Source organism: Haliaeetus albicilla, chromosome 8 (assembly GCF_947461875.1).
Source record: "Haliaeetus albicilla chromosome 8, bHalAlb1.1, whole genome shotgun sequence".
Lineage (NCBI taxonomy): Eukaryota > Metazoa > Chordata > Aves > Accipitriformes > Accipitridae > Haliaeetus > Haliaeetus albicilla.
In genome coordinates, this window is record NC_091490.1 from 230100 (window position 1) to 256889 (window position 26790).

A 26790-nucleotide genomic window follows, 5' to 3' on the forward strand; every position below is an offset into this window, starting at 1 on the left:
GCCTCTGTGGGGCGGTGGCCCCGCCCTCCTCCGCGCGGCCGCGGGCCATGACCCGCCGCCGCCGCCGGCAGGGCAGCGGAGCGCCGCGGAGAGGGACGCCGACGGCAGCTCTGGGGGCGGCGGGCGGCGGGCGGCGGCCGCGGCGGCGGCGGCAGGCGGGACGGGGCCGAGGCGAGAGGGCGGCGGGGCGGCGCGGCGGCGTGAGAGACGGTGGGGCGGTGGGGAGGGGCGGGGCAGGGCAGGGCAGGGCGGGGCGGGCCGCGGGCCGTGGGCCGGAGGGTGCTGCGTGTGTCGGGAGCGGAGGAGGCCCGGGGCCGGGGCCGGGGCTTGGGCCTGGGCCCCGGGCCCAGGGCCTGGGCCGCAGCGGCGGCTGGGCTCCGCGCTTTGTGGGCTTGCTGGTAGGGGCAGAAATGAAATGCTGCGGCGTGGGGAGGCCGCGTGCTGCCCCTCCTTGAGGAAAGGAAATTTTTAGTTTTATTCGTGAAAGCTTGAGGGTTGTTTGTTACCTTTTTTATTTAAATTTTCTGAGCCATGTAATAGTAAAACACAGGGGTTTTGCTGAACCGTTTTGAGATCTTCCTGTACCAGACAAGGCGTATTTTAAATTGGCCAAATTCACACCTTGTAATTCAGAAGAAATGTCTTTTGGGGTTTAGGAGACTCGCTAAAAGTCCTGGTTTTCTCCTGTCTGTGTGTCAGGTCAACAAAACTGCTATTGCACACCATGGGTTGACCTAGCTTTCTTAGCTTCAAACGCTGCTGTAGGTGTTGAAATCACGGGTGGGTCTGTAGCTGGCCAGTGGCCCAGTCTGGCCCGTGGCCCATTGCGACAAGCAGGGGAAATGGGGCAGTATCTCTGCCTGCAGTACATTTTTCTGGCAGATGGGGGGCGGGGGGGGGGGGGGAACCCGACCAAAAACAATGCAAAAGCTTTTCAGAGATGAGGACAGATTTCAGCAGGGGCAGCACTGGAGCAGTTATTTGGAGGCGGGACAAAGGGAGAATTTGGGCTCGAGGTTAATAGTGAAGGTATGCATTATAAGTCGTACCATATGTGGGGAGCCTTGTCTGAGGATGCTTCTGGCATTCCACAGTCGCTGCAATGGAACCTCAGGATAAAGTTTTTCAATTAGCACGAAAAGTTATAATGCTGACAGTTGTGGCCAGCTGGGCATTGCTGTCATCTTGGGCAGAGTGGCAACGGTGGTAGGAGGAGACATCAGCTAGAAATGCTTCGATGGAGAAAGTACGGCTATATGGTTGGGATTCAATGACTGAATAGCAACTAGATGCGTTCAGGCTCACAGGGTACACAGATGCTTTAAATTCAGAGTTGCAGCATATATCATTTAAGGGAAAATGAGCAGTGTATTAAGCTTACACCGTAGGACACTGTTTCTTACAGCGGGTTAAATGCTGTCAGTTTTGGTGGTTAGATTGATGGGTTTGTGTTGTCCAGTCAGCCATATCATTGGTCAGTGGCCATGAGGAGTGGTACTTGTACAGCACAGCTCTGCTGTGCAGGAGTTGTGACTGACTGTGCCTCGGGGTGGGTGACAGCTGCTGGTAAAGTAAAGTTGTGACAAGGCAAATGCATACAGTGAGGAGAATGGCTCAGCCCAGAAGGTTTAGATGTGGGCAATTTCAGTCCAAACTAAACAGTGAAAGGTGAACTGTAAAAGCAATCTTCAGAGGGATGCTGGTGTTCCCTGAGCCCAGTTCAGCAGCTAGGCTGACCGAGGCCATGCCACACAGGAAGAGGTACAAGCCTTGTAGAGAACAGTTGCTTAGAAGAGCTAGAAGACACTGCTGTTCTACAGTAAATCTTCATGAAAGCATACTTCCCCCCCCCCCCCTTTTTTTAATGTTTGATCAGATGCAAATTTGGCAAACAAAGCCTGCATTCTTTTTGTTCTGTAAAGCATCACTGTAAAGCTCAGTTCTGATCATGGCAATAAACAAGAACAATAATAGTAAAGCACTGTGTATGTTAAAGCACAGTATCATTGTTTGAATTCAGGTGATCATGTATAGCCCTGCAGAATCTATCATAGTGTACCCAGACGCTGGAAGATACATTTATAATATAAAAGTTATTGTAAGGGCATTTTGGAACAGAGAGGACCTTTACTATGTGTCTCATATGTACATAGTTATTTTAATTAAATCTGGATTATTTTTTTTTAAACTACATCAGTATCTCCTGTTAACACACATGGTCTGTTGGAACTGACTTGCAGCGATTAGTTATATTGTCCTCTTTCAGAAAATGTTAGGCTTACTAACAAAATTGCTTTCTTGCCTCCTTTTAAATGTGTTTTCAGACTGATGTGTTTTATATCTCACATGGTTTTCTTGCCATTCATATTGCATTTAAATCTAACGCTGGCTGCATGCCACAGAAACTTTAATCCACATCCAGACGAATTCAAAACCCAGCCTGAGTTTTCTCTTGTGTACCAGCAGTCTGATCTCCAGTCTTTTCTAGGGATCCTACTTCTTTTGTGAGGTCTGTTCTTTCTAGTTCCCCAACGGGACCATCATACCCTGCAAGTCTCCCCTGCAGGCCTGGGGTGCGGGTCGGTGACCCATGTCACCAGTTGACAGGATGCAGCATGGCTGCTCATTTTTAGTTGATGATGGGTTTGTTGCGGGCAGCACCTATGTGCTGTGCACCTTGCTCAGAGAGCTCTCCTTGCTGGCATCCAGCACCTGCTGCACAGGGAAAGGGGAGAAGAAGCCACTTTTCTGCTCTGGCACCGCTGGTCATAATTGTGCTGCAGTTACACTGGGACAGAGTAATTGTGCAGTCAGCAGTGGTGTGGTCTGACTGAAATTCCGCTAAAGAAGAAAATGCTAAGGTAACTGACCTGTTACAATGAAACAGACCCTGGTCATAAATAGGTGGTGAAAATGCTTCTGCTTTTGTCTTGGCCAGTGTTTGATGTGTACCACCTGTGATGTCTTTGCAGTTTGACTTTGCAGATGAATGTTGCTGGTGGTGCATTTCTTCTAAGAACTGGCATGCTACTTTGCAAATCCACACATCTGCAGATGGCTTGGAGAGGGAAAGGAAGGGATTGTTTTATACAGCGCTTCATAATGTAGTTTCTGGTTGCCATCATTTTCAACACATCTGACCAACTCAATTTCCTGTCTTGAATCAACTCTCATTTCATCAGGTCCCAAGTTCTCATTTCTGTTGGTTTGGCTGGGCTCTGCAGGCGATCTATTTTAATTTTGGAGTCTGAAAGAGCCCAAGTTTGGAAAAGAATCGAAGTAGTCTCAGGAGAAGGTTGCGTGCTTAATTTGCTCCAAATGATAATGTCAAAAGGGGGGGGGGGGGTGTAGTGTTTTTTGTTTTGCGTTTTTGTTTTGTTTTGTTTTTTTAGTTTATGCAGTTCCAGTTTCTTACAGAAATACTAAGCACTTAAATAGCATCATCATATTGGTATGATTAAGCTCACAAGTGGGTTATTTTGTGGGAATACTAACAATGGTCCAAACCAGTTTAACAAATCATAGTCTATACTCAGCTGTAGTGGGTCTGGGTCACTGAAGCTTAAAAAAGTAGAAGTTATCTTTGTGACTTTAATGTTAGTGGCTCTTGGTGTCCAGCGGTGGCAACCTTTCTGAACTGATGTCATGACAAGAAACTTGTAACTGCATGTTTGAACATGCCCTGTGGAGTATGTCTTAGCATTTCAGTCCACTACCAAGACACCTGTACAAGTTCCTGCAGAGACACTGAAGATCAAAATGTATACTGAAAGGTAACTTTTCTATGAATTTAACTGTGCATAACATACATACGCTCATTTTTTTTGTCTTAAAATCATATTTTGGGTAAGTTCCTGTACCCGTGTTATAGGAGTGCTAGTATTTCTGTGGATTATTTCTGAAAATAGTGAAAAAGGTGGCTGTTAGTTGTTCCTGCATTCAGTGAATTACAGTTTACATCCTATTTAAATGGTATTTTTATGGTTAGCTTTCTTGGATGACCTGCTAACTCACATTAAAAAAAATCAAACGTTTCATTGGGTGATTTTTTTTTTTAATGGAGTAGCTGTCTTTCCAATGCAATGGCTTAATTTTAAAATAAGAAAATGTGTAACTTTTTTATATACTGGTGTGCTGTTACTTGTTCTAGGTTTCCCATAGTTCGGTAATAAACTTTGTTTGTAGGAGATTGGAGCAGGAGGCAGCTTTCTCCCATGAGGCCAGCTTGGGAAATAATATTGGTGAGTTTGTGATGGCAGCTGTTATATCATTCTGGGGGGAGGATTGGTTCCTGTTGAGATGTGGGAGGGCTTTAAAGAAAAAAACAAAAAAAACCACAACAACAAAAAAAACCCACAAGACAGCAATGTCCGAAAGAGAGCTGATACACAGTCATAGTCATGTGCATGTCCAACAGGGAAAACCTCTTAATGAGAGGGGTGGGGAAGAAGTCCAGGGAGAGTTGTGTAAAGAGAGGAATGTGCAGTTTGCAGGCAGAAAAGGAAGTTGTGAGGTCTTTTCCCAGGACTACCATTGATTTGTTGTATGCTTATTTGTGTGGGGAAAAAAAGAAATTAGCGTGAGTAGAAGAGAAAAGATGAGCACTGGAAGGGAGACAAATGACAGATGGAGAGTCAAGCATTTGACTTTGGTTACTCCACCTGTGCTGCTAATCCTGGCAATGATTAAATACTGTAAAGCTCACATCTTACATGGCACATCAAACAGTCAACAGTTTCAACCAAAAGAGTAAATGCTTACTTCATTATTATTCTTTTTAACTTAAGGGCTTCACAGCTACAGGTAACATGAAGTGAGTACACTTTAAAGCACAAACCAAATGAAAAGAGGAAAAAACCCCACACATATGCACATATATATATATAAAATGGTGATGTTTTTAAAGCATCTGTCTAAAGAATAAATTGGTCTGAGCTATGCCCATATATTTTTTTCCCCTGATAGATTTTCCCCTGGTCAGTACCTGTTGGCCAATACATCCTAGTGCAGTCCCTTCTGAGGATGTAAATACCCTCTTCTAACAATGACATGTTGGATAGCTTTTTGTCACCTTAATATATGCATGAATAACTGCTCCCACATAAGAACATTATATATTGATGTAACAGCAACCACCATGGGAGTGTAGCTGTGCTGGAGCAGGTAGCATGACATACAGCAGCAAAAATCTTTGTCCTTGTTCTATTGGATGCTTCAGAAGCACGTACCCAGAAGTTGCTTTTCTGCATACACAGAAGTCACCAAAACCTTCTGCGCATTTCAATTAATATAAAATGAGAGAAAAACTGAACAGGATCAAGAAAAGGTGCATCTTTATACTTCAGTGTTTAAATTAGATTTTGTGTGTGGGTTTTTTGTTGGTGGTGGTGATTCTTCTTCTTGCAGAAGTAGTGTTGTTTCCTTATTGGTTTTGTTCTGTTTTGAGCCACTTCATCAAAATTTACTCTCTAAAGTTTCTCTATACAGATTTGTTTTTTCACTGCGTTGTTTGCCAAGTTCAGGCCTTTCAAAATGGTAGACCAGAATACTTACTGACAAAGCCCAGGTGAACTGATTTAAGACTAGTCTGTAGTAGTGCCAGACATAGCTTAGAGATTTATTTTTTCCCTAGCCCTTATCCTACTTCTGAAATAAGCTGTAATACTCTCATACCAGAAGTACCTTTAATATTAATAGACTGACTGTGGGTGTCCTCATCAAATTGAATTACCCAGTTTTTAACAAGAAAGAAGGGATCAATAGTCTGTGTGAAAGTACTGTATTGTACCAGCAGCCTGGTGAGAAGCAAGATGTTAGACCTCAGAAGGCTTATGTTGTGTCACCTCATTTGATGACAGCAAATCAGCAGGTTAGGCGTCAGCACTGATTCTAAAATCACAGTCATATTTTTCATCTCAGGGGAATATGTTTGGAAAATACAGGGTACACTGCACAAACTTAAATTACTAGCAAAAAACATAACTGCCAGACAATTTATCCCTGAAATCCAAGATGTTCTGAACAGACAAAGAATGGATTTTTTGGGGTTCTAGGGCAAGTTTAAACTTGAAACCTCCTGACCTTGACCACCTTTATTACTCCACAGAAGCTGTATGGCCAGGCTGGACTCCCAGGCAGTTTAACAAGTATGTGATCTCTTTGATATATCTTTGGGGAAGAGCATGTATTGCATTTCTGGATGATGGCCCTACAGACAGAGCCATATTTTTAAAATGCATAGAAACTATATGGACAGTGTTGTAGCAGCTTAGAACAAAGAATCAAGCTTCTAAGCCTAAGTTCAAAAAGAAAGTTACTGCCTTTGTTGTGAATACGCTGTCTGGTATCTTGGACTTTCGTGGTTTTGCAACAAGGCCCTTAAGCAGCATGAGAGACCTAAGCAAAGTTTCAGGACATATATTCAACACTTCTCTCAAACAGCAAAGATGTCGCATATCTTCTTAATCTCCCCACTGAACTAGCAAAATACAGGCTTAGGAAAAAAAACACATCTGGGGAGGAGGAAAGGTGACTGCACTGGCATTCTAAGTGGTCTAAGAAACAACAGAACAATGTGAAACTACCTGTTGTATCTGTCAACATAATCATGATTTTTTTTTTTTTGCCTTATACTTTATTCTGTCTTTGTAGGAGAAGATGAATTCTTTTCTTAGGTACGCTAAGGCATTAGCTATGGAACAACAATACTAAATAACATCTTCATTTGGGAAAGGTTGCATTTTTAGCTCTGGAAAAAACTGGAATTTGTATATTCTACAATCACCTCATAGTCTAGGTTACCATAATACTTTTCCAACACTAAAAGGGCTGAATGCTGTAGCACAGCCATGCAGTACAAGATTAGCTGCCTTTTAGCTTTACTATTACTTAGGAAAATATAATGTCAAGCAACATGCTTTATCCAAGATGGTCTGTTCTATACTAGCAGGTTAGTAGGTGTCCCACAGCTGCTGGCTGGTGGCAGAAGAGCTCAGTGAGGAGGAGGAACTGTCAACTCTTGGGAAGTCTTCTGTGTGACTGCAGCCTTTGTGTTTCAGCTTAGTACATGGGAACAAATTCTTGGCAGTCCAGAAACAAGGTATTCAGGGCATGTTTGTCATAACCAGCAAATGTAATAAAAACATAAGAGTTACATTAGATAAAGATACTGAAAAAGCCAAATAAACTGCAGAAGAATCTTCTTGCAAGAGATCTGTCCAGAGGCTAAAGATAAAGGGTGTCATTCTACATTACTGCTGGCATCCATCCACAGCAAGAGAAGAGTCACTAGTGCTGGACTGTTGGTTAGAGTACAACCACGTTGGGTTGTATCAACAGACTCTGGCATCTCGAAATATCAAAGCAGACTGTACATTTTAGGTCAAAGCAGTCTCTTCTGCTGCTAGCTGGTCAGAGGACGTAGTGATAAACAAGTTCAGTTGCTCTGCTTGCCTTAGAAGGATCTCTTCTGATTGAAGTGCAGATTTTGAAACTAATTGAAATTAGAAATTGAAAATAAATGTTTGGGTCAAAACACTCTTCCAGAAACTGAGAGCAAGCACTGTACCACTCTCTACACCTAGAAATAAGCAGGGATCAAACTCCACTCATCCTGTATCAGAAAACAGAAGTCAAAGGAGTTTACTTTGTCACGTGCCACATAAAGTACTTTGTTTATAGCTTAACTTGTATTCTATTCAAGGTTTCACCAACTATGCCATACTATGTCAAAACAGAAGACGGTCTAAATCATCAAAGATTTGGATAGCTTTCAAATAAACAAAACAGAAAAAAGCACTACTTGTACTTCAGTGTTTTAAATACTTTTTCATATGCACAGTGATTTTCAATTTTGTCTTTTTATTGTTCATCCAACTCCATAAGATGCAAATCTCTTGAGGAGTCTGTCAAATATCAGAACTGCATTTAATAGAATTTCTGTATAACTCGGGATAAATGCAAGCACTGCAGAAGTTGCTGCCCTCAGTACCAGGAAAATAGAAGGGGGGGGAGGTTCAAAACAAATTGTACCAGTGGTCTGTAGGAGTTGCATATATACTATGATCAACCACATGTTATATTTTGTTAATAGAAATGTTGGCTGAAACTGCTGATTTTCAGGGATGAGGAGATACATTTATTTCAGCTGCTTGTGAATACTTATTTTGCTCCTCTCAAGGGTTGCTGGAGAAGGGGAAAGTGAAGGAGAAAGCACCATGAGAGTATGCAGTTGTAACAGGTAAGTGTGGTGTTCTGTTCTTTTTTTTTTTTTTTCCCCCCCCTCCTTACCTGGCATCCATTTCATAGAAGATCAGATTTAAGCCATTTGATTCTGAGAGTTTAAGTTTGCCTAAATCAGGATCAAGCATAGAATATAAAAAGACCATCCTTAATGAGAAGGACCAAGTGTTGATGATGAGACAGCTGGGGATAATGTTGGATGCCAGGATAGAGAATGAATGCAGGTAAGAATTAAATTTTACTTTTCTCTTTGAGACTACTCACGATGCATCATTTCTTTAAAATAGAATGCAGAAAACATTCATTAGGGGGTTGTTTTAGCATATATGGAAGAACTAAGAATGACTTGGTAAGTCTTTAACGTCAGTTTATACAGCATATCAGTCTACAATAATCCTTTTCCCCACAAGAGAGAAAAATAGCTATCATACATTTGTATTGCAGTTATTACTACCAGACTTACTGGAAAAATCTGTAAACAATTTTAAAGTGGTGGTCTTATAACAAATGTAGACCTCTAGAGTTTGAGATTATATTGTTCTAAGCAACATAATCCCAAACATACCTGCTTTTTTCAAATATAAGTGGTTGATGAAAGCACACAGTAAGTACCTGCAGTATTCCTGTTTCTTTTAACCTCTGGGAATAGAGAGGCTGCATGAACATTACCTTGCTCAGAACATGTTCTGGACTCAGCATTTCTTAACAGGGTGAGCATTAGTTACAACCTTACCTGTAACTGAGAAGGCATCCACTTGTAACTTAAAGAAAAAACTGTTCTGCTTGAAACCAGGATAGCTCACTTAAGACAACAGAAGGTGACTCTCTAAAATTACTGTTAGAATTACATTCCATTACTGTGTATTAAAGCCAGTTAAAAGTACACAGTAGTGCAGCAGATACCCACTATGGTATCTTGTTCTCTCATGTTCTACCGAAGAACACGTGAAAGAGGTAGTTAACAGATTGGTATGTTTTCAGTAACTATTCATTTTATTTTAAAAGGAAATAGGAGAGTTAAAATGTGCAAACACGTACTTCAGTATCAATCAATTTATTAACAACTTGGAGGCAGTTTGTGTTTCTTTTGTTATTAATCTTGTACTATCTTTCTCTGTCTCTAGATGTCACTATTCTGGAGACTCATCCACACATAACTAAACTGTGGATTTTCAGAAATTAACTAAACTAGTTCAGGGTTTTTTCTGCTCTTCATTTAAAATAATGATAAATTGTTTTCATTTTTTGAAAATGCTTGGCTATCATGCTGTTAGTGACTTGTATGACAAGTCTAGTTGCTTAAGTTTTAATTGCGGAATAAGCAGGAGTTGAAAGTTAACTAGCAACAACAGTAATACACAGAATTAAATTGACAAGTTAAATTTTTGAACTTGCAAAATTTTTTCTGCTGCAGGTACACACATTTTTCCCAAGTAGTTGTCTAGGGAGTACATATGGAGTAGCTGGATATTTGGAGTTTAAATGTATGTTACTGTAATGATGAAAGCCACAGGTAAAATCAGCAGTATGGAAATCAGCAATGTAATTTAAAAAAAAGACAAAGGAAAAGGGAGACAAAAGCACAGTTGCATGTGTCAAAATATTTCTGGAAACAGTGTCTTTTATGAAGACACTACTCCTTGTACATCTATTTGACTACCCATCCTTACAACATCACTAACTTTGCATGTCTTAAGGAGTGGAGTATTGCAAGATGAAAACATAGCGGGGTTCAAGAAGGCATACCACAAATCCAGAGCCAAGCTGTAAAATTTCATAAGTGGGGCAAGGGGGAGACAAGAATCATCAGTTTCTTCAGAAATGAAAACTATTCATAACAGTTATCTATCCTTACCAAAAAATGAACAAATAAAGCAGAGGTGGAAGTGTAATAAGATCAACTTGCCTAAACTTTTAAGCAACTCTTCAAGTTCAGATGTAATCGTAGAAAGGATGCAGAAAATAGTTATCGTTACTATAATGCAAATATGAAAAACAACATGAACTTCTGGCCAAAAAGCCAACTTACAAAATCAGGCAGCAAATGTCAGCAAGGGTAAAGAAAACAGCATTGTGTACATTTATTAATAAATCTAATGAAGAGTAAGGCTAGTGCTGATCTGTCAGAATCAAAGCCATAGCCAGTGAATGCCAGAAGGCCAAACTAGACTTGCACCTGTATCAGTTTTGACCAAAACAAACCCCCCAGAAGAAGTCTATGAACAAGTCACTAGTATAGTTAGTACCAAGGCCAACAAAAGCAAGCTCTCTAGATGATTTCAAAGTAAATGTTTTCAGGTAGCTTGGGCCTGCTGCACTTTCTCCTAGGACAGCTGAGCCAGATAGCAACCTCTGCAAACCATTAACTCTTATTTTTGAGAGACACCAGAAGAAGAATTGATACAGTGTCTATAGCCCAGGAAATGGGCAGAAAAAAGCCAAGGAATCCAATAATGCAGTTTAATTTCAGTCTAATTATTTTATTCAAGAATTTTAAAATCTTAACCATACCAGCAATAACAAGAATACAAACAATGAGACTGTCAAATCAGCCCAGCTTCCTTTTAGCAAGGGTAACAGCTGTGCAGGTGGTCAAGAAGTTGTACATGTCACACAGTCTGACGTAAGCAAGATAGGGAAAAAACCTAGGATAGAAAAGTTGGAAAATAAGTCATCATAAGCAGTTCACAGGGTACATTCCCCTGTTTGAAAAATGGAATTACCAAAGGATCAGGTTCTAGTCAGTATTTTAGTTAATTACCTGGGTGACAGAATAAAGAGATTCTTGGTGAATTTTTGACAATACAGAAGAGGCAGTACTGGGGAGCTCAGAACTGGAATTCAAAATTATTTTGAAAACTTTGAGAAATAGTAAGAAAGAAGCAGGTGAAATTCGGTACAGTAAAATAGAAGCTGCTTACCTAGGTTGCAGTAATCTATGGAGAATGGTGAACAGAAGACAAGATAACAGCTAGTCACAAACAGAACGTGGAGGGCAGTATTATTAGAAGAAAAGTAGTCATCACCCTGAACACACAGCAATGAGCAACTTATGTGCCTTGATCCTCCTGCTGAGCATCAGTAAAGGCTTGGCTAAAATGGAGTTTCATGCTTCAAGGAGATGGACAAAGAATACAGCACGGAAACAATTAGGCATTTAGAAAATATGACTTGGTATGAAAAACTCGACGAATTGGATTTGTTTGGCAGGGAGGAGAAGACTGGGAGTTTTCTTTTGTTGGAAATTTTTTTTTTTTTCCTAAGACAGTGCCAGATTTCCTGTGGAGTCTGTAAAAATTTCTACTGTTGGAGACATTTAAGAACAGATTAGTCAAACCTCTCCACTAGCAGTAGCTAAGATATTTCACTGTGCCTTGGGGTGAAAAGCAGACTAGAGAATGCCTGAGTACTTTTCAGTTTTATCTTTACATGAACACAGACCCATATTTCCAGTGAACAGCTGGAATTTCAAAACATCTAGATTCCAGTATTTCATTTTAATTGCAGAGTTTGAAATATTTCTAAAAGATGGCGAAGATGTAGTAATAGACTACTTCTTTGCTCTGCAAACTGAAGTGCTACCAACTCCTAATAATAAACAGACATCCTTTAGAGGTTCTGTGAAGTCTGCACTAGGAAGATATTTTTCATCTATATTTTCCCTCCTTCTACAGCAGGTTGAATTTGATAAATCATAAGTTTTTATTTCGCAGTGTAGTTACTTGTTCCAACGCACAACATGTGAGCCAGCCCCAACTTGCATTGGTTAGACAGGTCAGGGAAGGAAAGGGAAAGGGAGTGGAAGTCGATAGCCAGTCTTCTCACAGTGTTTTTGAGACACAGCTTAAACTTTTTTAGTGATATTTTTTCCTTTGAGAACCTCTTGATGCAAAATACATTTTGCATCATTAGTTCCACTTTGGATTTCTTAAGATATGTTGCATGGAAACTAATTAGCAAGTGCCATATGATCATCCTACCTTGTAGGCTAAACGCTTTGGGATCAGAGGCAATATATTGCAAATACAGTAATTGACATAGCAGAGCACTAGGCAGAGCACTGTATCATTCTCTGCTCAAGATAGGTCACTTAAGCAAGATGTTAAGACCAATATTTCATACGCTAATTTCATACAACCTTTCAATTTTAAATTGAACCTGGGCCATCTAAAAGGTGCTGACTCAGCATACTAGAAGTTCCTGCTGCAGCTATAGCTGCATTCTCTTCCTGTAAGGAGAACCCATGAATTTCCCCAGCACAGCAATATCTGAGTTACTTTTTTAAACAGCAAGAAGCAGTAAGGATGGCTCCAGTATCAGAAGCGCTCAGCAGCAAAGCCACAAGTGCAAGCCAGTGCACAACCAGGAGAAAAAGACAAGCATTCAAACTTGTAAGTCAGGCTACAGCAACAGCTTCAGCTGAGGGCAGCAGACAAACTCTCTCTCCTCAGTTTTCCATATGCTTTGTCAGCCCAACATCAGCTGCAGAGAGCTCAGGTCAGCCAGTGGTACAGCTCTGACATTCTCAAAGGGAAGACGCAAAAGTCCAGATCCTCTGCTGGAGCTTCCTATTTTCAACTCTATGTTTTCCCTGCCACACTTACACATAGCTGCTCAAGCATTCACAGTAGCAAAAGACAAATTCTCCTGCTTCCCATCTTTGTAGGAAAATTGCTCCCCATTTACTTTAATCCTGCACTGACTTTTGAACTGAAGGGGAAGTTTCATAAATAAGCTCAGACTGACTTTGTGTCAGGCAACCTGAAGCTGCTTAGTCCTTCAAATGAAAAGTGAATAATTACTTTTCTTTAAAGGGACTTGATGCAAGTCAAGTTGCATTTTAAAACAAGACAACTGAATAGTATTTTAAATTGCCAAGTTATGTTAAGGTCTAAATTAGCATTATTTAGCATTTAACTGGTAAAACTTCAGTAGTAAGGTTGTCCTACTTGTATATCAGACTCAACAAATGAACAAAAACCAGTTTCTCAACTGATAGGCATGCAGTTTTTTAATCATGCAGATATATGGAGCTAGCTTAGGTACTGAAAATGACATACTGAATTCAGTATTCCACCGAGTATTTCACTGAGAAGTGACATATGTTAGAATAAAATGTAAAGTCAGTCAAGTTCCACAACATCCCATGTCTTTCGAGTGTTTTGTGGAAAAAAAAAAAGTGGCAGGATAACATTAGCCTAGACAAACCATTGTGCCAGTGCAAATACAATGCTTTTGCTACTCAGATTAGCTCAGACATCTGTGAGTAGCACCTGAAACTGCCAACATTTCATTTATGGGACCTGAATAATTCAGAGCTTGCTGGTAAAGTTATGCTCTCTGAAGCCATCATTTTTCCATGGTGGCAGGGAGAATACTGCCATTCCATGTTGCAATAGTTTGACCAGGACAGTTAAGCAATTTCACAGAGCAGAGCCACTAACTCATAGTTAGTTGGGAGAGGAAAAAAAACAAAAGGACACAGACACACATGCCCACACCCTCAAAAGTATGATTTCCTTCTGACACAAGTAAAGTTTAGGTGTGCAGATGGGATCTACCCACCTTAAATCGTTGAAGGGAACTACTCTGAGACAAAAATCAGTTGAATTAATAGTACGCACTAGCCTTTGTCCATCAAATCCGTGTATCAAAACATGCTTTGCAATTCTTAGCACTTTAACAGTTTAAAACACAGTAGACTTTTATGAATTTGACTGAATTCCAGTCTCTATTAAAATGCCATTTGATACACGTCAGTTAAAATACTGAACTAGATCTTACTTTAAAAATGCAGACTCTAAGTATTTCATATTAGTTACCATCCTGCTTAACAAAATCACAAGATAAAACCACTGAAGAACACAGAAGCTGAAGTAGTAAAAATTCAAAATGTTAAAGCAGATGCAATTTCAGGTTCTCTACCTGCTGACTTAAATCACAGTTGAAAAAAAAGAATCTATGCTATACATCCACCAATTCCCTCACCCTCAGGAGCAGCACTGTTTTGTGTATACTTACTTTAAAGAAGTACCTATTTGGGGCATTTCAAGACCCATCTAAGCCCATTAAAAGGATTTTTAAAATCAACTGAGACAGATATAAATGCTCCTGCAAGAGTTTGGTGTAGTGTACGTAAGTATACCAGCACCCTTCTCTTAAAATTGAAGATTCAAGTTAAGCACTTGACAAATTATCACAGTTCAGCCATAAACACAGCAACATTTTTGCTTGGCATGCTACAGCAGAAACTTTATTCAGTTCATTTTGAAAATATTTGCAACCAAAATTTATTTTTGTAAACTCACAGAAATAAGCTTTAACATATAGGCTGTATACAACTCAAATACAGGTAATACTTTTAGCAATAACTTACAGATACAAACTAATGATAAACTACAATTTCACAAAGAATTGTAAACATTTTGCACAATTGTCAGTCCTTTCTTTTAGGCAAAGTGCTCTTTTGATGACAAATAAATTAACACACACATAACTAGAGTGGACTACTTCCAGACAATACAAAAAGGTGTTTAATAAGGCTTGTAAACAATGTAATAGTTATTTATGCAGAATCCGTAAAAGTGTCTTGCAGGCTAAATATGCTTACATACCTGGGCAGCAAAAATGATCTTGAAAATGCTTTAGATGTTAAATAAAGAGTTAACATTAATATCTTTCCAATGATATTTTTAATACACAATAAATGACTTAAGGTTACATCCTTAATATCTTACATCCCTGACAGAAAGGAATTAGGTGTGACTTAGTGGCAGTTGTGTCATTGAATGGGGTAGCAAAGGCTGGAGTCCAAGAGCTGTAGGTGAATGAGCTACAAAAAAACAGAAATATTTACCGGTCAACTTCACCCAAGGTAGAGAAAGATTATGAGCTAGTAAATCCCATTGGGTAGTAACAGTTCACTGATCCCAGCCACCGTTTTCCCTAGCCCAGCATTCCCACTCCTCCACCCACAGCCCACCTTACACCACTGTTCTAGAGAAAAATAAGCTCCGGCCACCCACACAGCTCAGAGCCTCGTTCTCCCAAAACCTTCCCAGTCTCTCCTAATCACAAATACTAGCCAAAGTTGTTGACTTGCCGGGTCATAAGACACACAATGACTGAAACGCACTTCTGACCACCAGGCTCCCCGCACCCTGTGTTTCTGCGAGGGAAGCTTAAGTTGTCAGTCAAGTTGCTGCACAGAGTATACCTACAATCCTTGGGGTAAGAGCCAGGGAGTGGGTGGTAAGCAGTTTTCATTAAAATTACATATTATTAAATAACATGGCATGGATGTTTAAAAAAGCATTTGATTTCTTATTACTAGTGTTCATAGTTTGGGGGAACCACAAAAACTGGTCTTCATACCCAGATCTTCAGCTATGCTCTCACAGCGAAGGGCTACTGCTTGAAGAGGCACATTTCTTAATGAGGTGTAGATAGCAAGTACAGTATTAAGATATTCTCTAAAGAATACTAGAAATTAAAAATCCATCAAGTTTCTTTAATTGGTGCTTGGTAAACTGTTCTTGCTACAGTCAATAATGACTTTACTTGGATACGCGAAGTTGTCATACATACCATCCATATAGCTGTGTAGAGCAGTTAACATAGTCCCATCCTGGGGGACGTACGCAGAATATGCCATTTCTTCTAACATGGGTGGAGACAGCCTGGAGGGCTGAACTGCTGTGACAGGAGCAGTAGATGAATGATTAGGACTAACATGTTTCTTATGGCGTGCTCTGCAATTTTGAAACCACACCTGAAACAGGGGGGGGGGAAATTTACATCATGTTGATAGACTGCATTCTGTTTCAACATTAGCATACCAAAAACCTCAGAGTTCTAACTTCAGCTGAATTCCGTTAGTTAATTGGGCCTTTAACATAACCCTGACAGTGCAAACGAAGAAATATCCATCTAAGCCTACTGGGTGCCTCAAACAGGCACGGTCAAGTCAGGAAAGCTGACCCCACAAGGGACAGGCACAGCGAGGGGCTGCACAGGCGTCCTGCCAGGCTGAGCAGCAGCACCCACAGCCCCACACCGCTGCCAAGGCTGCTGCCCCCAGGCACACGACAGGACACGGCCACCTCCGTGCCCCTCAAAGCACTGCTGACAGTGAAGCAGGTTTTTCCACAGGAGACCCACTTTCCTTTTCACACTCAAAAGTGTGCAAGCCACCTTTTTTTTTTTTTAAAAGCTTGATCGCAGCTGTCAGATGCCTCGTTTCTCTAGAAACACTCAGTCAATCTCCCAGGCAAAATGAGTGGAGGGAAGAGCAAACTTTTTTATTTATATAAACATATATAATTTATATTATATAAAAATTTGTATTTATGCATAAAATGAGCATGCGTATAACGTTTGCTGAGAGGAATCTTCAAGCAAAGATTGGAAGCTTGTGCTTCTCTCGGTTTTGGATGGCGTGGGTATATATTTTAACTCTGCTCTCTAGAACAGATCACTAGATACTCACTCATTCCTAATGTGTCATACCACAAGCCATTTTCAAAAAGAGTGCAGGTCTTAAGAACAGGCTACTAAAGTCAGAAATTTGTATTTAGAAGAGCTTAGTGCCAAATTCTATACTATTTAGGCTGAGAAGTTCCTTCCTGGAAGATTACTAATCCTCCACACAAAGTTCAAGAGGAATACAGCAAGTTTTCCAAATTAACATGTTTGTTCTAGACCTATTCCTGACTAAGGATGCTGTCTGAAGTTATGCTAAAGCTGCCAGATTAGATCTTTTTCCATCACAGAATAACTACATGGAGAAAACTGCCGTTAAGCATTTCCAATGGATGAGTACCAGACTTTGTTAGTCAAGTAACTCAGCACAGTTACCTGTATAACACGCCTGCTCAAGCCTGTTCTTTCTGCCAGTTTCTGAAGCGTTTGTGCATCTGGATTGTTGTCCTGAGCAAACTGTGCTTGCATAACCTGAAAAGGCAAGATAAAGAGATTGCAGATTTTTGTGTGCAGCCTCAAGAGCAGCATTAGAGACTCCTCTCAGACTATGGTCCTACTCCTTGCCTGTTTTTAGGAAACTATTGTAATCACTAGTCCCCAGTACATTAAGGGGCAGGGGGGAGGTGGGGGCGCAGCGGAAATCCCCCCCAAGGCAAAATACAGGCCCCTTATTATGCTTAACTGAGCTGAGACATTTACCAGAAATGAAAGAAACGGTTTGTGCTTGGCAGAGTAAAAAATTGAGGAAGTGTTCTGTTGTGATTGTATTAAAAGGACTGTGAGAGAAAATTCACTGCAAAGCAATTCAAACATGCTTGATAAAGAAAACTTATATAGCAGCAGAGCACAGTGCACAGCATAAGGAAGGAATAAACTTTGATCCACCTCTCTGAACCTGTCAATCACTATCTGCATCTTGTATTATATGGACAACTTAACCCTCTTCTCAGCTGCATGGAGGATGCAGGCAGCTGAGAAGCACTTTGTGCCTCATTTACCTTTAACCAACCTGAGGAACACAGAGGCTCCACCTTGGCTGACCTGCACTATGTAATTGTTTGGTTACACTCATCTTTTTACAGAAAATTGAAATGAACACTTGTCATTAGGTTATGAATTACTTTTTTTTTTTGAGGAAGTAGATGTCAACTTGGCCTGCATCCTGAACAGTTTGAGAGCCTGTAAGAGTTTACCTTATTTAAGGAAGTAAGGCTTCATGGATTTCTGCAGGGTATCTTCAGCAACTTAGCAAACTGTAGGTTCTCATTTCTGGATTTTGACCCTTGATGGTCTGCAAATTTTGCCTGGCGTCATTTTTGAAGATTCAGACTACTCCTCTCTGCATTCAGAATGCTGAAGCTATTTACTTTCCTACTGTTGCATACAAAGACATCAAAAAGCGTGGATATCCTTTTGTACAAGTACTTCACAAGGTGTGTTACTACACGCTGCCACTCCAACAGTCACTTATCCCTCTGACACTTCTCTTGCTGGAAGTCTTATACCAACATCAAGGACAGGCACAGAGACAGATACCCTGAACAGATAGCAAGTGTCATTAAATAACAAGAGGCCCTAAGATCTCAAACACCTGCTGAAGTAGGTTACAACCTATCTAAAGCAGAAAAAGAGGGGAAATGGAAGTTTCAATGACAGCAAATGGGAAGAAGCCCAGAATACAGTTCCTACCCTGACGGCTGGGCTTAACTCCCATTCAGCTACTGCTGGAAAAGTTCATTCCCTTTCGCAGAAGTTTGAGCTTGATGTCCAGAGCCCATGCCCTGTGCCCTTCTCAGATTATTGCTAATTGTTTTGTATTAACAACACATTCTGCCTCCAGTCATGGCTGAAATAGTAAACCAAGCTTTGAACAGCCACATGCCATGTTATATAGCACTGCTTAAATGCCTCACATGTGTTATTACACCTCACCTTTAGTTCTTCTCAACTACTTCCACCATGAACAAGAGGAGGACAGGCCAACAAAACAGAACTCATACTGAGACAGTAGAAAACAAATAGTATAGTGGCCACGTGTGACCAGAAGTTCAAAGACATTATAAACTGAAAGCAGACATGTTATAAACTGAAAGCAGACGTGCACAGCTAGCATTAGGTAGAAAGCTGCAGCTTGCTTCCCAGTGCAGGTTGAAACCTCTGTATCTGGTCTCACCACTATCCTGTTTCATGGGGAGCTGGCCCTAGTCACAGTGTTTTTCCCTAGAAAGCCAATTTAAGCGGTCATCCAGAGGGTGAAATAACTCATATTTGAGGCAGTCCAGAGCTAACTCTTGCCGAGGCAGCAACAAGACAAGAAGCCCTGAAAGTGGAGCAGATGGAGGCAATTCCCCTCCCCTCCCCCTTCAGGGCAGGCTTGACCCTACAAGGAGGAGTTTCGATTTGGTATGTCCAGACTTCCTAGCTCCCACTTCCCTTAGTCCTGACCACAGAAAGGACTAGAACTAGTGCCTGAGCTAGTATAAAGGGATATTGGAAAAACATACTTCAGTAACACAGGTTCAAGAACAAATTGGACAAGTACAAGAATTGCTGCCAAGTACTTCAAATGCATTTTCCCTGTATTTCACTCCACTCAGCTCTATGAAAAAAAAGTGGGGTTTTTTCCCCCCTAAAATGTGCAGCATTAAATACTGAAGCTAGGTCTTGAAATACGACACCAAGACTATGATGACTTTAATATACATTTAACAGGCAAAGCTCAAAGACACTTTGAGGAAATCAGCACGTGAAGCATTTTGGAAGGGCTGGAAGAAGAGAAGGAAGGAAAGCAAAGATGAGTCCCTGCTGCTAGTTTCTCTTCCAGGTGTACAGAATTATAGCCAAGACTATAACACAAGATCTAAAAAGCAAGTATTGAAGAGAACCGTCTTGGGAGGAAAAATGGCAATCAAGAAATAAATGCGCAACTATTCCCCATCTTCTCTATAAACCAAAGCAAAAGAAAGAGTCATTGACAGGAGTCAACCCTCAACCCTGTGTTCACACAAATATGAGCAGGAACCCACAATACTTACCTGTTTTGAGAACACACTCTTTTGCAGCCCTTATCATGCATTACAACAAAGTTCAAACTTCCATCCTGTTAATGTCTTAAAGTCATAAAATACCCATCTATAGTATAACTCTTCACATTACATAATCCTAAAAATATTTTGTCTTTATTATGTGTAGCGATGTAAATGCCTGATTAAATAGATTTCATCGAGCAATCAAAATAGAACCACCTTTTTGTTTCCACTCTGCAGAATTACTGGCTGCCCCCAGGGAAATAAAGAGCTTGAAGAGTAACTATTTCATATTAAACTGCTGAAGCTAACAAACAAGTCCAGAAACATGCTGTGTCTTGATAGTTTATGAAATAGTTTAAAGCATGCAAGCTTTTTCTTTTCCCCCATACGCATCTGATTTCCTATCAGTTCAGCACCTGTATCCTGCACAAACCTGAACTATTCAAGCTTTTTAGCACTGCCTCTACCTGGAGTTGATCGGCTGTGAAGCTGGTCCGAGCTCTTTTTGCTGGTTTTGGATGATTAACATCTTGTTCTGTTAGTAATGCTCCTTCCACACTAATCCCGTTACCTGAAGCATTAAAAAGAAGACAACACTATCTGCTAAATGTTCAAAACAATGTTATTTGTAAGTCAGGCTGTCCTCCAACAATAACCAACAGTACTTGGCTAGCTGAATTTCACCTTTAAAAAAGTGCCATATTCCATTCAAAGTTAAATTGATCTGGCACCATTACCCATGACACCCCAAATGACTCCCTTGCAAGTGAGGGAAGGAATAGATCCAGCATGATATTTTATCAACTAGATAGGCTCTTGCTTTCTTTTCCTTAGGATGGAAAACAAGTTATACAAACTTAAAAAATTAAAGCATCAAATAATTTACACATTATTTTAATTTAAGAACCTGTGCTTCAAGCCTTAGTAAAGCTAGGTAATTACCTCTTCATAAGGAAGATGAAGTAAAACCCAACAATTTAATTAAAACTAAACCACAAACACGGTTCTTAACAAAAGCAGTATGTTACCATTTTCAACTTCTCTTTTCAGGTTGTCCAACATGCAGTCGTAGTGTACTCTACAAAGGACTTTCTCTTCGACCAAAGCAAACTCCTCTCCAGTAGAAAGCTGTCTTTTGCAGGAGAAGCACGCAAAACATGCCAAGTGGTACACATTTCCTTTAGCCCTTCGGACCCAGTCAGTAGAATGAATGTGCCTCCCACAGCGGGAACAGCGGGTGCCATACCGCCTGCAAAAACAAAGGCAACAGGAGGGTGAAGGCACGGACACTAACCATCTTGGGCAAAAGGGTGACTCTGGGAGGGTTAGAGACAACCAGGATGCAGGAGCGCAGCCAAGACCCGCAGCAAGTAGGCTGACCACACGGGATGAGAGGACAGCGTAATTGTGGTTTTATTGCAAAACCATCCACAAGTTTGTATCTGACAGCTTAAGGCAAGACCACTACTGAACTACAGAAGCTAATATTTTCATAAGGCAAAGAATAAAACTGAAACATCTTTACTACATGAATTCACAACTCTTCATCGTTCCTTTTATAAAGATAATTACCCTTTCAAAAGCTGTGAGTGGGAGATGGAAACAGCTGACTTTGTGTTCAAGTTCTCCCAATTATTCAAATATATTTCACATTACTCTAGTGGTAGTCTGAAATATTATATTTAGCTACATCATCCTTCACTAATAATTCAGTCCCCTTCAGCAGAAGGGGGGAAACCTGTATCTTCATTGTTATTTCCTTAATTACCACCACATTATGATTTTAAAAGAAATTCAAATATCTGCAAGTATTTACATTACTACAGTAGAATATTTCTCTTTGAAGAGGAAAGTAGCCACCAAGTTATGTTGATTATTTACATAAGAATTTATCCTGAAAATCTTTGCAGACTCGTAAGCTGTTTTTCTGAAGTCCCACAAAACTTTGTTTTTCCAGAAGTTCACAGTATTCAGCCTGCCCCCTCCCTCTCTTTCAGTGTCAAAACTGACTAGCTGAACATAATCCATTCACTACACAGGTGAGAATCCCATAAATAGTCTGGTCTGGGGAAGTATAGTAATCACACCAAAATTAACATCAAAAATTTTTGCTACTTTCTAGACCAAAGAGTTTGTATCACGAGTACTTTCAATGCCAGCATGAATAAATAATATTCTTCCTTACAGGATTAGACCTTAATCTTGAAGAATGCTTCATGTTCTAAATCAAATTGATCAGAGAAAAGTGTAACTGCTGAAAGCTTCTTTTAAAGATCACGGGATTTATTCTGCCTTAGTTTTGTAGTTCCATGGGATACCCCAAGTCCAGTGGAGTGCTAGTCCAGAGTCTCATCTCAGCCCTACCTCATGTTCCCACTCAGCATTACCTAAGGATGGTTCTTTGCACATATGATAGATTTTACAACCTTACTGTGGCAGGGAATCTGACTACTTCCCCCCCCCCCCCCCCGTGCATACAGAAGTAAATTACTGTATAAATGCAGTAGCTATGTGTAACACCGGAGGGGGAGACTTAGTAGGTAGTTACATTAGACAGACCTGGTGTTTCCCAAGTCCCTCTGCAAGAGATGTCAGAGTTTAGCTACTGAAAATAAACCTACCAAATAAAAACCAAAGAGCCTAAACGTACATTTTAGTTGCAGCTTAAGTGAAAAGTGACAAGCAAGTGTAATGTTATCTAATAAAATGATATTCCTGTATGATATACCTGAAATAATCAAGTTTGCAGAAGATATCTTTATCTTTGATGTAACAGCTGGTGTGCCTTCCTAGAGACGTTCTGCAAACACTGCATGAGAGACAGCGCACATGCCAGCAGAGGTCGTTTACCTGCAAAAACACAAAAGACAAATACCCCTCAGCGTTTTTGCTACCAATATTATATTTCATATTTACAAAAACTGTTTTTTCCATCCATACAGACAAGGCCAAAAATTACATTTACCATGATTCATGGAAAATTTATCTTCAAGGCAAAACATTTTTCCTATAGAACTGCATGCATATTAAGGGTTAATTAATTTGATGGATGTCTTCAGAAAAAGCTGTCATGGCTTTGTAATTAAAAGCACCAGAAGAGGAAGCAAGAGATTCAAGCTCCACATAGATATTTTGTGCCCAGTTCTGTTCTCGTAGCATTAGAGTAACAGAACAAGTTTTTGGCCTCACATGACCTTGGGAAGGCAGCTAACTTACATACTTTTATTTCCCAGTCTGTTAAAAGTCCTGCCTAACGAACAAACTTTGCAAAGTTATTTGAAATTTTAAAATGCAAGTATTGAAGGGGAAAAGACAAAAAAAAACCCCAAAAAGTATGTCAAATAGAAACACAGCATGAACCACATCTTTGTTTGCCAGGTTTCTGTTAAAGCAAAGCTAGCGAACAGAGTGCAAGTTTCAAAATACCAGCAGTTGTTTTAATAACAAATGCAACAATTCTTTAACATGTAATATCCACAGCAAAGCTAGACATGTTCATGGAAAGCAGCAGAAATCAGCAGTTTTGAAAACCTGCATATAATTTTTGGGCAAATAAACTGAGTGCAATTATTTTCATTTCTTCTTTCCTATAACGAGAACTCTTTGTCATGCGACACTGTGCATAACACATCAGCTGAATAGCTTAAATAATCTGAAAACCCAAGACTCCCAGTGACCATAAAATTAAGTAATAACCTTCTGGATAATCCTGTGCTGCATAGGAGGAATTCTGTAAACGAAACAGTGACTAAGTTTAGATTTACTTTTTTTTTTTTTCCCCCCAGTCAATTTCTCATCTCATACCAAACAGCCCATATATTGCCTATGGCAAAGCAGCAGATTTGAGATAATCCAGGATATACCTTTCATCAGAACACTGCCAGACAAACCACAGAGAAAGTGAGGTATTGACGCCACCACTCATGCTGGAATCGCTCGTTCCAGTCATTCTTCAGGTTATAACATTACAGTTTGCAGTTGCCCAATGCTCTCCCAACTATTATCCTTGTTGGCAGCCATCTTCCCATACGCTGACAAATTAACACCACGATATAATGTGAAACTGCTGATAACTGCTGTCACCGGGCCGATCCTCCCAAGTATTTCTTCACTCGGCTGTGCTGCGGGCAGACACAGGGCAGCAGCACTTGGGCCAGACCAAGCCTGCTCAGCAGTCGTCCCCCCAGGAAGGGTCCCCAGGCAACCCCAGCAGGGCCCACACCGGGAGCCGTGGGCAGGCGAGGGGGGCCTGCCCACAGCTGGGCCGCCGGCACACGGCTCTGCACAGTGCGAGCTGACATCCCAGCCACGCAAAGCTCGGCTCACGCCCGTTTTCTTCAGAGGCTAACGCTCTTCCACAGAGCGGGATATCAGTATCTTTGATCCTTGTCCCATTTGATGTCACCCGTCTACATTCTTACTTACTAATTTACAGGGCTGCAGTTAGAAGACGTACTGCTGACGATCAATGAGACGCCAGTCTACCAGCACAGATTCCTTTCTCTCTCTGCCTGTGCAGGAAGCAGTAACAACCAATTTAAGCGTAAGGCTAAATCATTTAGAGGTCTTTTGCTCCAAGCCGCGTTATCCCAGTTGTTCAGACAGGAGACAGCAGTGATCAGTAAATGAGCTACCAAAACATCACAGGAGTTAATGGGGCCAGAACCAAGTTCAGGTTAGCTCTGCTCCCGGTCCTACTGCACTATTCATGTGCAAGCCCAGCCTGTTGCAAAGGTGGCTGGGATTTACTGGAACAGAAGGTATATAGCGGCTCCCCCACACCTGCACCTACCCTACTGCAAATGAACACCAGCCCAGCATACACGTTCCTTCGACCTCCTCACCCCAACTGAGATCTAAGCAAATGATCTAACAACACTGAGATGTTTTCAGTGGTGTCACCGACTTTCACTTTGCAGGATATACAACAGCTTTATTTAAGGCTGCATCTAACACAATCAAGTGACTTCTAGCACGGTCGCCTCCTCTCACTCTTGAAGGCAGGGAGAGAAACAGTCTGATCCAGGATAATTTTAATGGCTGTAATACAGAAGGAAAATAGCCCCCCTCCCACCCACATTAATGCTTTATGTTTAAAGTCACATGGTTTGTTTTTAAAGGATCTTACTCAGTCCTGAATGCTAAAGCTAGCAAAACTACTCTGCCATCACACAGCTCCTTTCCTTCACAGACATTACTAGACCACCTTTTACAGGAATAACTTATTTCCACCTTTCTCAAGAGGCGCCTTCTGCTTTGCGACTCACGACATCCCACTAGACGATTTATTTCGGCTAATAACAGACGGGTCACACCGCCACCGCATAACCAGGAGCGCAGAGCGCAGCAGAGCAGCTCTCCGCATTCTGAACCGTTAGGTCCCTTCCCCACTCCCTCCTGCCGCTCGTCAAGAAAACACAATCCCAGCGTAGAAAAGCGTTGCCCAAACCCGAGCCAGCCGTTCGGTTTTCCTCTGAGGCCGAATCTCGCAGAGCAGCACGCAGAGATCCCCTCCACCTCCTCCTCCCAGTAACGCCAGTCCCCTCTCGGCAGTATCGCTGCTGGCGCCCGCACGCTGAAGGGACGCCGGTTCGGACGGAAAGGGCACGACGAGGGCACGGACGCCGGCAGCTCCAGCGGCGTGCCAGAGGGACAAGTTTCCCCGCAGCCCGCCGAGCCCGGCCCCGTGCCCCCGACGGCCCCAGCCGTCGGGGCGGGCTTGCCCCGGGGCAGCCCCGGGCACTGGCCGCCGCACCGGGCTGGGCCCCGCAGCCTCACCGCACGCCGGGCGGCCGTGCCACGTCGGTGGGGGGGCGCTGCCGTCCCCGTCGTCCGAGGCCGGGCGCTGCCGTCCCCGTCCCCGCCGTCCGAGGCCGGGCGCTCTTACCTTCAGCAGGTACTTGTCCACGATCTCCAGGCCGCAGCTGCTGCACACGCACTTGCTGGGGGCGCAGCCGGAGCCCGAGGCCATGGACCGCGGCGAGGAGGAGGGCGAGAGGGCGGTGGAGGAAGAGCAGGAGTCCTCGTCGGCCGCTGCGGGGCTCGCCTGCGGGGGAGCGCACGGGAGCCGGCGGTCAGCGCCCGGCCGCCGCCGGCCTCGCCCGGGGCAGGCGGGCAGCTCCGCGCCGGCCCGGCCCGCCGGTCCGCCGGCACCTGCGGGGCCCCGCCGGGCGCCGGCGCTCCTCCGCGGGGCCGAGGGCCGCGCCCGCCGGGTTCGGGCGGGGAGCGGCGGCACCGCGAAGCGGCGGGAGCGGCCGCCGCCCCCGCAGCGGGCACCGGCGCCGCGCTCGCCCCGCGCCGCCCCCCCCGCCCCCCGGTGCGGCCGCTCGCCGCCCCGCGCACCTTCTCCGAGGGGCCGCCGAGCGCGGGAAGGTCCTTGTCCTCCAGCCTGCAGACGAACATCGGGTCGCTCTTCCAATACATGGCACTGCCCTACCGCATGCCAGCGCGGCGGCGGCGGGCGGCGGGGGCGCGGCGAGCCCGCTCCGGGGACCCCGCGCCGGGTCTCTGCTCTCAGCGCCTGCAGGAAAAAAGTTTTGTTTTCAAGTGGGTGGACCCGCCGCGCGGGGACCTGCCTCGCTGGCCTCACCTCCTGCGCAAAACCCGCCTTCTGAGCATGGCGGGATCGCGATCTCCGCCAGCGAGCCCGCGCCGGGTTTCGTGCGGGGGGGGACGGGGGGACCCAACAACAACAACAGCAGCAGCAACAACAAAAAAAGCCAGCAACGAAAAAAACCAGAGGATCCCCCCCGCCCCCCGTTTGTCTTCATCGTTTGCCACAGCTTCCCCCCGCCGCCCCGGTCTAAACAAAGATTCGAGTTACATCCCTGTATTAGCAAAGAAGACAAACACGACGGAAAGCGAGAGTACGTGTGAACGGGAAAGGTTTTTCCGTGCTGCTGAAACCCAAAGCCCGAGCGTATTCCTGTAGCTCAGACTCACAACTCCCGAACCTGCCTTGCTGCTTCTACTCCTGCTCGCGCCTCCAAGATCCCATGATAAAACCTTTCTCATTAAGCTAAAAAAGGAGCATCTGAGC

General features: G+C 42.7%; 1 protein-coding gene and 1 long non-coding RNA gene across 5 annotated transcripts; one reads left to right on the plus strand and one right to left on the minus strand.

Annotated features, from left to right (window-relative positions):
• Window positions 1-417: 417 nt before the first annotated feature.
• Window positions 418-20937, plus strand: LOC138686324 (uncharacterized). Of its 4 annotated transcripts, none has more exons than XR_011325656.1 (5): window positions 418-3773; window positions 4151-4241; window positions 8180-8239; window positions 8360-8465; window positions 20802-20937. It is a non-coding gene; the product is annotated as an uncharacterized lncRNA (long non-coding RNA). The 4 variants fall into 4 exon arrangements; XR_011325655.1 differs by lacking the exon at window positions 8360-8465 and having other exon boundaries at window positions 418-3182; window positions 3619-3773; window positions 20802-20930; XR_011325654.1 differs by lacking the exon at window positions 8360-8465 and having other exon boundaries at window positions 20802-20930.
• On the minus strand, window positions 14454-26400 carry LHX8 (LIM homeobox 8). The gene is made up of 8 exons (XM_069788379.1): window positions 26094-26400; window positions 25639-25797; window positions 22480-22601; window positions 20780-21000; window positions 20219-20322; window positions 17098-17193; window positions 15829-16012; window positions 14454-15073 (listed from the first exon to the last, which is right to left on the minus strand). The coding sequence occupies exons 1-8, from the start codon at window positions 26172-26174 to the stop codon at window positions 14997-14999; spliced, it is 1044 nt and encodes a 347-aa protein (XP_069644480.1). The 5' UTR covers window positions 26175-26400; the 3' UTR covers window positions 14454-14996.
• Between the last annotated feature and the right edge of the window lie 390 nt (window positions 26401-26790).

What these genes read in the sequence shown, in the direction of transcription:
- LHX8 (XM_069788379.1), bottom strand. Translation starts at nt 26,174, where the DNA reads ATGTATTGGAAGAGCGACCCGATGTTCGTCTGCAGGCTGGAGGACAAG. An exon ending in TGCAAACTTGATTATTTCAG is followed by an intron (nt 21,001 to 22,479) that starts GTATATCATACA and finishes TTGTTTTTGCAG; the next exon opens with GCGGTATGGCACCCGCTGTT. An exon ending in TCACAGCCGATCAACTCCAG is followed by an intron (nt 17,194 to 20,218) that starts GTAGAGGCAGTG and finishes TTGCCTTTTCAG; the next exon opens with GTTATGCAAGCACAGTTTGC.